Source organism: Strongylocentrotus purpuratus, unplaced genomic scaffold, assembly GCF_000002235.5.
Source record: "Strongylocentrotus purpuratus isolate Spur 01 unplaced genomic scaffold, Spur_5.0 spur5_scaffold_16, whole genome shotgun sequence".
NCBI classification, from domain to species: Eukaryota; Metazoa; Echinodermata; class Echinoidea; order Camarodonta; family Strongylocentrotidae; genus Strongylocentrotus; species Strongylocentrotus purpuratus.
The window spans coordinates 4,588,592-4,599,623 of record NW_022145601.1 but is presented as its reverse complement, the minus strand read 5'-3'; the positions used below and the strand labels follow the sequence as shown (position 1 = coordinate 4,599,623).

Genomic DNA, 11,032 nt, shown 5'->3' with positions numbered 1-11,032 from the left:
ATTTTCTACTATGATAATTTCTACATTTTTACCCATAAATCATATATTATTCATATTTAAGAATTCTTTTTCACTTCATATATTCATTAGACCATTCTGGATAATAATACGACAAAAACAATTGGAAGAGCCAGCTTATTCCTTATGTTATCTGTTGTTTTGATAATTTCTTATGTATTTCAATGTTTCTTTAACTTATGTATTTTAATGTTGTTGTTGTTTTATTTCATTTCTAACTACAATTCAACTATTTTGACCCCAAAACAACCACCTAAACTTTAAACAAGACCCAATAACCCATGTTTGATCTCTTTTTAGGAAAAATGACTTTTCCATATGTTTTGTACACAAATCACGAAAATGAGCGATTTTCGGGCTGACATGCAAAGACAAAAGGTCACGTGACCTTGTAACCGTAGTTCCGATTTTCAAAAAAATTATTTTAAAAGTTGCGCAAGACTCGAAAGAAAAAAGTCATCATGCCCCCCCCCCCCCCCCCCCTCCACGATTCGTCTGATTGTTCGGAAACGCATATCGATGGCGCCCCGTTGCTCAGTTAACAATTTTTACCATTTGCTTTTTTACCTCTGACATTTTTACCTCTCCCATTTTAACCTCTGTCATTTTTATATCTGATATTTTAAACTCGGACATTTTTTACTGCTGATATTCTAACCTCTGACATTTGTACATGTGACATATTTACCTTGCACCACGACATGGTAACTCTGCTATTCAGGCTACTCATGGACAATATGTAGATGTCACCCCATCCCTTCTCTCTCAATACTGTTTTTCTAATTTCTACTAATTCTTCTTACAAGTCCTTATCGACATTTTCTCTTTTCAGCATATTTCTTACCGTCTGGTGGAAGATTCACACAAACTGTGACGTCAGGACAAGTCAATGTATCTATTCAATTCGACCGGGTCCATCCATCTGTTAGAGACTACAACCTGTTGCGCTTTAATGGCTCGTCAGTTCGTATAGTCTTCTTTAGGGGTCCAGACATTGCATACACGTTCGCTGATCCCATACAAGCATCACAGGAGGGTATTTACGAAATACATGCACAGGGCCCGAGAGCCGAGGCCAGGGGTGGACTAATGAGACTCATCGTTGTAGGTAGGTTTTGACTGTACATGTATGAGCGATAACGCGAGGTGTTCCAATACTTTGTACACATGTAGGATAGATAAATAAATTATTCATACTTACACATTGCAGTTAACCAAAAGTTTGTGTGCGTGTGAGAGAGTGGCTGGGGGGGGGGGGGGGGAGCTGAACATATTTTCTTAAATATTTCCAGTTGTGTTCACCCAACCATCGTCTAACTTTTTCACCCAAGGGAAATGTTATTCGTCTCATAATTCTGCAAATTCATATTTATTCTATTGTTCAAACAAATAGGAAAGTGGTCCACAATATGAACATATTTTCTTTAAAGGGATAGTTTAGTCCGGCAGCCATCTCGGTATACCTTGTTTTAGGGTCTATAGTTTTTTTTTCTTCGGATTATAGTTCCTTAGACCATCAATTTGAAGAATTCGATTGCTGACACTCTGTCAGCATTGAGCAATTTGAGATATGTGACGTCATACAAAATGGCCGCCCAAATTCCCTTTTTAACCAAAATTAATGATATAAAAAGTTTTAACAGCATTTTACTACATCAAATACAGTCAAATATCTTGATTTTTTTTCTAGATTCATCACTAAATAAAAATTGCGATGCTGTATGATCACAAATGATATGCAAATTTGCATAATTCGGAATGGCGCCCTCTATAGACACATTAACTTGCATAGTTCAAAATGATGGCCAAATACCAATTTCTAACATGAGATTATCATATGTCATGAGTCAGATGCACTGGATACAGTGAGTAAAAATTGTGCTGCACATTTATTTTTATTTTGTAATTTGATACTCGAAGAAAACACGGTTGAATTTTATGCTTTCTGTCCCATAGGTATGAGGTGGCATATGGTGATAAATGCCCATTTTCAGTGACAGCGTTAAGAAACTAGATTTGTATTCTAAGGTACTAGATTCTTTTAAATTAACCTAAAAATTACGAACTACCAATACGATACAGGACTATATCCGTTTATAAGTTTGCTTCAAAATCTTGAAATTTGTTTAAAAGCCTCTAAAGTGTTGGGAACCCTAAAATATTCCATGCGGAAGAGGGTGTCATTTAACACTTAATTCTGCAAAGTGAGGTTGTGACTGTAATGCGTGCTTCCACACGCATGTTTGCAAATGAGCTCTCTTTACATTTTCTACAAACGCTTCAGTAGTTTCAGGTAGTGAGGCAAGGTTTGGGGGTATTTGGAGCTCCTAGTCTTCGGACCCTTGATAGCCACACGTTGATACGAGCCTTTGACATTCAGTTGGTTGTTGACTGTCCATAACATGAAGCAAAGCATTGAGTAGGTTGAGTGATGACATATGACCATGCTGCATCAACATTGCCAACTGAGTCCTAAGGGAGTCGAATCTTCTGCTTCATCACTTTCAGCATTGTACCCTATCCAATGCCAAAGTATGCCCCAAGAGTGTCGCATCCCGTCAACACATGTCATGCCAACATCGATGGAATGATATCTCCTAACTTGTCTACATTGGCAGGAACATCAATAACAGTTCGATTTGTGAAGGGGCGTCTCCATGGTCATTGGCGTTTTATAAGTCCGTCATGTAGATAATGATGCAAAAGTAGTACGTAGACGTCTGTGTCATCCACTAGGACCCTAACATACATCTTCTCATTAGCATCAATTCAAATCGCTTGCTGCACTTTGATGTTGCCTGCTTCATCATAACTATGTTGTGGACAGACCTTTCCTTGGCATGACATCACTGCCTGGAATCACTTCAACAGGAACCTCATCTTGACGGTAATGACCTGCTTGTGCTTTTGCCTATTTCTGAGCACCCAATCATCCTGCAGACTCGCGCATATATATGATGTCGTTCAACTGTAGTTTGTTGTCATGAAAAGATAGTGAAGTTAGCAACACTAGAGACACGTTTCAACAACTTCTCTCCCTAGCTTTATTGATCTTTCCAAAGCTTTTGACTGCGTACAACATAAACGCCTATGGAAGATTATGAGCTAGATGGGCTTTCCAGCACATATAATTCAACTCATCCAGTCGCTCTACCAATACCAAGAAACAACAGTAAGAACAGAGAATGGCTACACCGAAAGGTTCACTATTGGTCAAGTTGTCCGTCAAGGCTGCATCCTATCACCATAACTTTTCAACATCTATGCTGAATTCATCATGAGAAAGGCATTTTATGGTCAAGTTTCTGTTGGTGGACGAACGATCACCAACCTAAGATACGCCGACAATAAAACACTCTCTGGCGTATTGATGGGGAAGGGTTTGTGGGGGGCGGGGGACAGTTGAACCCCCAAACAAAATTCAAACTGTTTTTTCTATATATTCGATACCAGTGATTTACAAATGTTGCTATATTAAAAGAATTTCCTGGGTTTTTTCTCACTTTTTAGTAAATTATTATTTGTTAAGCGTATGTTGGAAAACGACAAATCCTAAAGCCTACATGTCAGGTTCCGCAGAACAGCGGGGCTCAGGGGACTCGAGCCCTCTCACTTTTTGTATAAAGTATGTTAAAGAGAACTAGAAAGAAAGAAAGAAAGTGACCCGAGGTGAAATGAGGTATCAAAATATGTTCATCTTACAGTAAATAAATGCCTGAAACCCTTGAGCTTCCGGGGCTGTGCCCCTTGAACACCACACCAATTTGCGCTCCTCTCTTCCTGATCGTAAATACTTCACCCCCCCCCCCCCACCCCGCTTTAAAAAAAGTTCCGCGGGGCCTGCATGTAACATGTATGAGTGGTGGTGATGCAGATTGTTTTTCTGCCCCTCTAAGTGTTTTTGCTCAGTATGCCACTGACAACACTTATAACAAGAACATCAGAAGAACTACTAGAACTCCTTAAAAGAGAGTGAAGGATGCAAGTGAATAATTTGGACCCTACCTCAATGTGAAAAAGACCAAGATCATGATTGTTGGAAATTAACTACATGCAACAGAGCATGGTGGTTGATGGAGAAGAAGTTGATCAAGTGGACAAGTTTATATAATGTTCTTGGGTCAATAATTGTCAAGGAGGGTGGAAGCTCGGCAATATCTGCCTTTGAAATGTGGTGTTGGAGGAAGCTACTTGGGATATCATGAAGAGATTACAACACCAATGGACACAATTAATGTCCATCATCGGAGATCAACCGCCACTTGCTACCAGGATTGACAAGTACAAGCTACAATAGTTTGGTCACGTTAGCAGAAGATCAGGAGACAACCTTGACAAATTATCATTCAAGGTACCTTTGAAGGAACACGTAACAAAGAAAGACTCAAGCTCAGATGGACTGACGACCTTAGGGAAATCACTAGCCACCCTCTAAATACTAAAGACACTCTACCGGATTGCAGGAGACAGATGCCGATCAAAAGGTCTCATCAAACGGGTCACAATGGTGAGCCATGATCTATATGACAACGACGACGACGACGAACAGTAAGAGATAGTTTCTTGGAGGGCAGCAGTGACGCAGGACTCAGTTGGAAGACTCTCGACCCGTTATGACCTCTAGATACTCTCGGATCTGTCAAACACCAAGCAAACATCATCAGATTTTCATCCACAGCAGAGCACAACCATCAATGACTGTACAACGTTGTTCCAGTGTCTCATGCCTGGCTGACATCTCAACTTTTGTCAAATTCTATAAGTCCGTCTTTGACATGGGAGTGCTCGTTTCCAGAATCATCAAAAAGTGCTGTTGGGACTGGTGAAAGCTCTTATGACAAAATGTCCTTGACATTGACCTCTCTTGAACTTGTCTGCAGTCCTATTACTCTGGAGTAGATCAACTTTTCATAGACTTTCGTACCCCAACATTGACTTCTTCATGGCTGCCACGGTTTGAACTTTCTTGGAAATTGTGCCACCAGGTAATTTCTTTTGAAAATTATGCATCTGTCTAGTATAGATGTCAACTGCTTTATCCATATTCACTGACGTTGGAGCAATGCTGGTCTAAATAAAGCCTATCAATTGAATAATAATGTTTGCCGTAAAACCACTTCTCACCGATTTGATGAAAAATGAATTCTTTCATAGCCATTTTTTTCTTGACATATGTAGGGTAGGTGTAGGGAATTGGAGACCACCAAGCTTGAACGCATCACTGTCTGTCTGTGTTGGCTCCAATATTGATATAGCGACATATGTGGCCTTCAACAACACTACTGCATATATCCAATTCATTTCGAAGACTGCAATGCGTTCTCTCTCCGAGAAAATTGGCAAAATTGACCAAGATAAGCAATTTTGATCGTAAATTTTGCTCTGATATAAAAACACAATTTTCACTGAATGTTGTGGGGTATGCATATATTTAGGGGTGGCTCTTAAAAATTAGTTTTAAAAGGAAGTTTATGAAATGTGCCAACCATCACAGAAAGCTTATGGCCATTGTGTGTTGTGAATGGGTGTTGCAATTCACATTATGAATGGTGTCTGATCAGAAATGTGTGTAGGTAATGGGGGACACCAGGTCCACGATTGGGGCCTACTTCTCCCTAGTTGTCCATTTCATGTTGAAAGGCACTATCATGAAACATATTTGGTTGTACGTGTCACCATGCTAATTTGAATGCATTTAATTTTAAGAAGTTGTTTCTATGCTGTGAGTTTGATCAATGTAAAAGTCATATTGCCAGAACATTATTCTGAAAGTATTTTAACATGATTGAGAGCACCTTTATTACTGTAAACAAAAATCTACAGAAATATTTTGTGCCACATTGTTTTAAAATCGTTTCAAAATTATAGTAAGTTTATTGGCCGCATGTATCTCTGTCAAAAAGTGATTGAACTAACTATAACAATCCCATTTTCATTCAAATTGTTTTTAAAATGTTTTGATTTGTAACTGTTCCTTATTACCTACACATGTAGGTAATGAGAGACCTTTGGTGATGACGTCATTAATCATTGTTATCTTATTAATCAGTTACATCATGACCACAATTTCGTTACCAAATAAAGAGAAAAAATACTAAAGAGAATACAAAAATATCTGTATGTGTAACATTGTTCATGTTCATGTAAATTATGCAAATGTGCTTAAGGGTCTTCCATTCCCCACACCTACCCTATCTAAATGTGTACCAAACACAATGAAAGATTAATGCAGCACAACTGCAATTGTTGCCCAAAAAAAGCATTTAATATGATTTCAACGTGACATAGATTTAAGAAATTGGCATTTGGCTGGCACACATATTTTATTCAAATTAATATGTTTATAGAGGGCGCTATTTCAAAATATGCAAATAAGCTGGTCATCTATGGCCATGCAACATCACGTAACATTTTTTTAGTGATGGTCCTAGAGAGATACAGACATTTGGCTACCAAAAATTGTAGAAAAAATCCTTATTATATATTTATTATTCATTTTTAAAGGAAAATCATGTACTTTGGCGGCCATTTTGTATGACGTCATATATCTTAAATTGCTCAAGGCTGACAGAGTGTCAGCAATCGGATTCTTGAAATAGAAGGTCTAGGCAATCAAAATCCATTGAAAAAAAAACTATAGACCCTAAAACAAGGTTAGGCCAATAATCTGGATTTGGCTGCCGGACTAGTTGAGTTCTGTTTTCAGATCGCAAATGCCTTCAAAGTGCATGGTTATTGCTCTTAATTCTTATCTATGACATTTCTAGTGCCCTTTTATAGGACCTAAAATTGCTAAGAAGATAATTTTAGACCCAAACATGTTTGAAATTTAGCCTTACCGATTCAGCTCCACTTTAAAAAAATACGGTGACCGTTAATTAATTAATTAATTGATTATAACAATACATGGGCCGGCTGATTGTGCGTAATATAGCCAACACGAAATAGCCAACATCGGCATTGGCTGAAATACAACGTAAAAGGCGCTATTTTGTGTTTTTTTTTAACGGCTTTCAACGGCTGGTTCAAATTATCTAATATTTGTGGTGGTACACAAGTATTAGAAATCGTTATATTTATGGATATTTCAGCCGTCTCTGAACTGATTTCAATCAAACAAAGACGATTTTGTCATTTAAATTGTATGTTCTTTCAAATTTGACAGTCAGTTTTTCATTATCTCACAAAATAATTATTTTGTGTAGCGCCCTCTGCAACAGAACTCAACTATCTCTTTAATATTGCGTTCACCCAACCAAAGTCAAACTTTTTACCCAAGGGAAATGTTATTCGTCTCATAATTCTGCTAATTCATAAATATTTTATTGTTCAAACAAATAGAAAAGTGGTCCACAATTATCATGATGCTGTCAAAGTCAGTTGACCAATATTAGCCAATATAAGATAAATTTATATTCAGTGCTCTCAGTTCTTAAACATTTATAACTGTTTTATTATTTGTCAATTATTTGAACCCCCATCAACTCTCTCTCGATTCTTCTTCCTTGCAATGAAATTGCTACGAAAAGTTGGATTTCCCTTTAATTCCTTTTACCTTGGGATTTATAAACGTATCAAGCACTTGATTCCCACGTAAAACCAATGAATATTTAATAAATCCAAATCCTCAATTGCCTGCATCCCAATTTTCACATGCAGAATGTCCGTTGGGTCGATACAATTCATCCTCAGGCTGTGTTCTGACCTGTTCTTCTTGTCACAATGGAGGGATTTGTGATGATGAAACAGGACAATGTATCTGTGCTCCAGGATTCAAGGGAGAAACATGCGAAAAGGGTAATTTTTCTAGTTATTGAGATTTGATTGTTTTTTTTTTTTGTTTTTTTTGTGTTTTTTTAATAATCAAACATATTTTTAAAGATTGCGTTAAGTTTCAAAAAGAAAAGAGGTGTTTGATTTTCAATTTAGTTTTAGTATGATATTTTTTGGTTGGGGATCGAGTATTAATGTCCATAAATTGTTCTAGCATTGATATAATTACTTTCCTAATTTAAGAAAATAGAATATATGAAATAAACTAAAGTAGGTGTTTTATTGCTTTTGTATTGATCAGTGCTTATTATAAAAATTCAATGACATCACAATTTTGTTTTGCAAAGGAAAAACTGATAACATTCGAGAAAATGATTGTGCATCACATGGACAGTGAATATAAAATACACAAGATAAAATGAGAAAAGTTTAGGGGTACACATAGAATCAAAATAACTCACAAAATCATGACATGTTGTGATAACATATTGACATAGAGCAAGAAGCAAAATCAGATACATATTTTAATAAATATACTCAGTGAAATATAATTTGAACAACCTTTGCCTGGTTTTGTGCTATAATATAGGTTGCGGCGGTAACCGTTTCGGAAGATCATGTGAATATAGATGTAATACATCAGTAGACGATTATACCGCTTGTAGAGGAATTCAGATGTGCTTACCAGATCCATATGGATGTTCTTGTGCACCAGGATACAAAAGCCTGAATTGCACCACAGGTAAATCTTCTTACATGTACTTATATTAATAAATAATTATATTAATATTAATAATAATAATAATAATAATAATAATAACAATAATAATAATAATAATAATAATAATAATAATAATAATAATAACAATAATAATAATAATAATAATGATAATAATAATAATAATATTAATAATAATAATAATAGTAAAAATAATAATAATAATAATAATAGGTTGAAAATTTCTTTTTACACAATCAATAAAGTTGCAGAAAGGAGTGTTTTAACAACTTGTAATATTTAGCCCAAAAGACTAATGAAATTTATAAAAAATGAAGATGAAAATAGAAACGTTGTTTCTTTCTCTCTATTCATTCCCCTCTCCCTCAACTATCTCACTCTCTCTCTCTCTCTCGTTGTTGATGTTGTTGTTGTTCTTCTTCTATTTTTCTTCTTCTTCTTCTACTTCTGTCTATTAGAATGTGATCCAGGTGAGTTTGGAGCTAGTTGCACGGAGACATGTCACTGTGTATCAGGCGAGTGTGATCGATTTACTGGAGTTTGTGCAGGAAGCTCCACGGAGTGCCAGCATGGCTGGGCTGGGAGTAGCTGTCAAAGTAAGTAAATTGCTAAATGTATTTATTTGTATACGCGGGGCGACAACCCGTCCCTTCCAAAGCTTTTAAAGTCCCAATATTCGGGGCATTTGAGGGCAAGATCATATTTGGGCAGGAAGGTGCCCCAATTTTTAGTTTATTATAACACAACTACCCCTGTAGATGCTAGCTGGAACTCACCGAAACTTGACTTGCATTCTTAGCACCAGATTTTGTTTAAAATTCGAATGTCCAGCCTGAGTTGAGTTGGCGCACTTTCCACGAATTTCACATGGTTAACAACCAATGATCATGTGCATCCCTGATTATAAAAGGTTTGATGCGTTATCGATACCAAAACAAAGATTAATGTCCATCTTTCATGTTTCATTTTTTTTAAACTGTACCATTGACTGAACAAACCCAGATAAATTCAAGTCGTATCAATTGTAAAGTATTCTAAAATATATCGATAACTTGTACTTAAAACTCTATTTCGAACAATATTTCGAACAATATTTGTCGAGAACATGAATTATTAAAAACGATATATGGTTTTCCTATGCTACTCAAAGAGCAAAATGTTATTCTCTTAAAGGTAATACAAAGTTTTGGGAAATTTTGAAAATTCGTTGGAGATGATTCTTTACAATTTTGATATATTTTGATGCCCCTGTGGATGTATTATAAGCACTAGAAAATTTAGCCTCTAAAGCCCTTCCGCTTTGGAGAAAAATTGAATATAAAAATTTACCGGTGCTCCCGGTAAATTTTGATAAATTTCAAATAGCGCTTACTGCCATACAATGATAGCTGCGACCATAAAAATCTCAGATATATATAATTTCCAAACGGGAATAGCCAATCGGTCGATTTTAGTCAAGAAACGTTGTTTTATAGCTAAATTGAAATATTGACCTTGAGAGGGAGCTATACAACATAAACAGTTTATTATTTACAATGTCGTCACTTAAGACTCGATTTAAACCGCGACAACGATCAATGCATATTGTAGGATCGCATATGCTTCCTATATTGTTCATTTGAACCAAAATCATGACCCCATACGAAAACTTTGTATTACCTTTAAGCCTTTAAATTTACCTGGATTTTTCTTTTACAGAATGTCTGGCTGGCAGGTTTGGTCGGAATTGTTCAGGTAGGTGATGTACTTATATTGAAACTTTTGGGGCTTGGTAAGTTATTTATGGAAGATAAAGCATCATTTTTAAGCAAACTATCTTCTAGTTTTTTAAAAAAAAAGGTTATATTGTTGTATATAGAGCACACAGCTTAACAGCAATAACCCTCCGTTTTAGGATTTCGTTTTCCTTTGACACACTCTACCGTCTTTTCTGCAGGAAAAATCAACTCACAAATAGACTCGGCCCTATTCATGTACCCACAGTCTTTAAGTTTCAGTTTTCAGTATACTATAACGTCCATAAACTTCAAAATTGTATGCAAAAAAATAAATATGTATTTTTTACAAGGTATATATAGACGTACAAACAATATATTTAGATTTAGATAATAGAAAAACTATATTCAAACAAGATTTCTTATATTTTGAAGGTACAATTGAAGTCGAAAATACACCGAAGAACATGGGTCAAACGAATATACAGTTCTCCTGCCGCGGAGAGGGTGGAGAGTTCTTGTCATCAGTGCCACCGGTTGTAGGCCTCTACCGGGTAACGGATGGCTCAGAACGGTTCTCAGATGGAGGAATTACTAGCATCGGAAATATTCAGCATGAATCTGAAACTATTGATTACTTTCAAGTCGATTACGTAACGGCGGAAGATCTGTTTGTCTGCATCTTCTACGATGTTAATAGTTACAGAAGTGCTGAGGTTGCTGCTGACATGAACAGTAGGTGTCTCAGAAATAATTATTCACTATTTTTTCAAAGTATGGGCTGATC

General features: G+C 36.3%; 1 protein-coding gene across 1 annotated transcript; it reads left to right on the top strand.

Annotated features, from left to right (window-relative positions):
- The first annotated feature begins 7,686 nt into the window (after nt 1-7,686).
- Nucleotides 7,687-11,030, top strand: LOC115924817 (multiple epidermal growth factor-like domains protein 10). Its single transcript, XM_030987670.1, has 5 exons — nt 7,687-7,815; nt 8,381-8,533; nt 8,989-9,126; nt 10,229-10,264; nt 10,681-11,030. Exons 2-5 carry the CDS (start codon nt 8,467-8,469, stop codon nt 11,028-11,030), a joined length of 591 nt encoding a protein of 196 aa, XP_030843530.1. The 5' UTR covers nt 7,687-7,815; nt 8,381-8,466.
- Nucleotides 11,031-11,032: the final 2 nt, after the last annotated feature.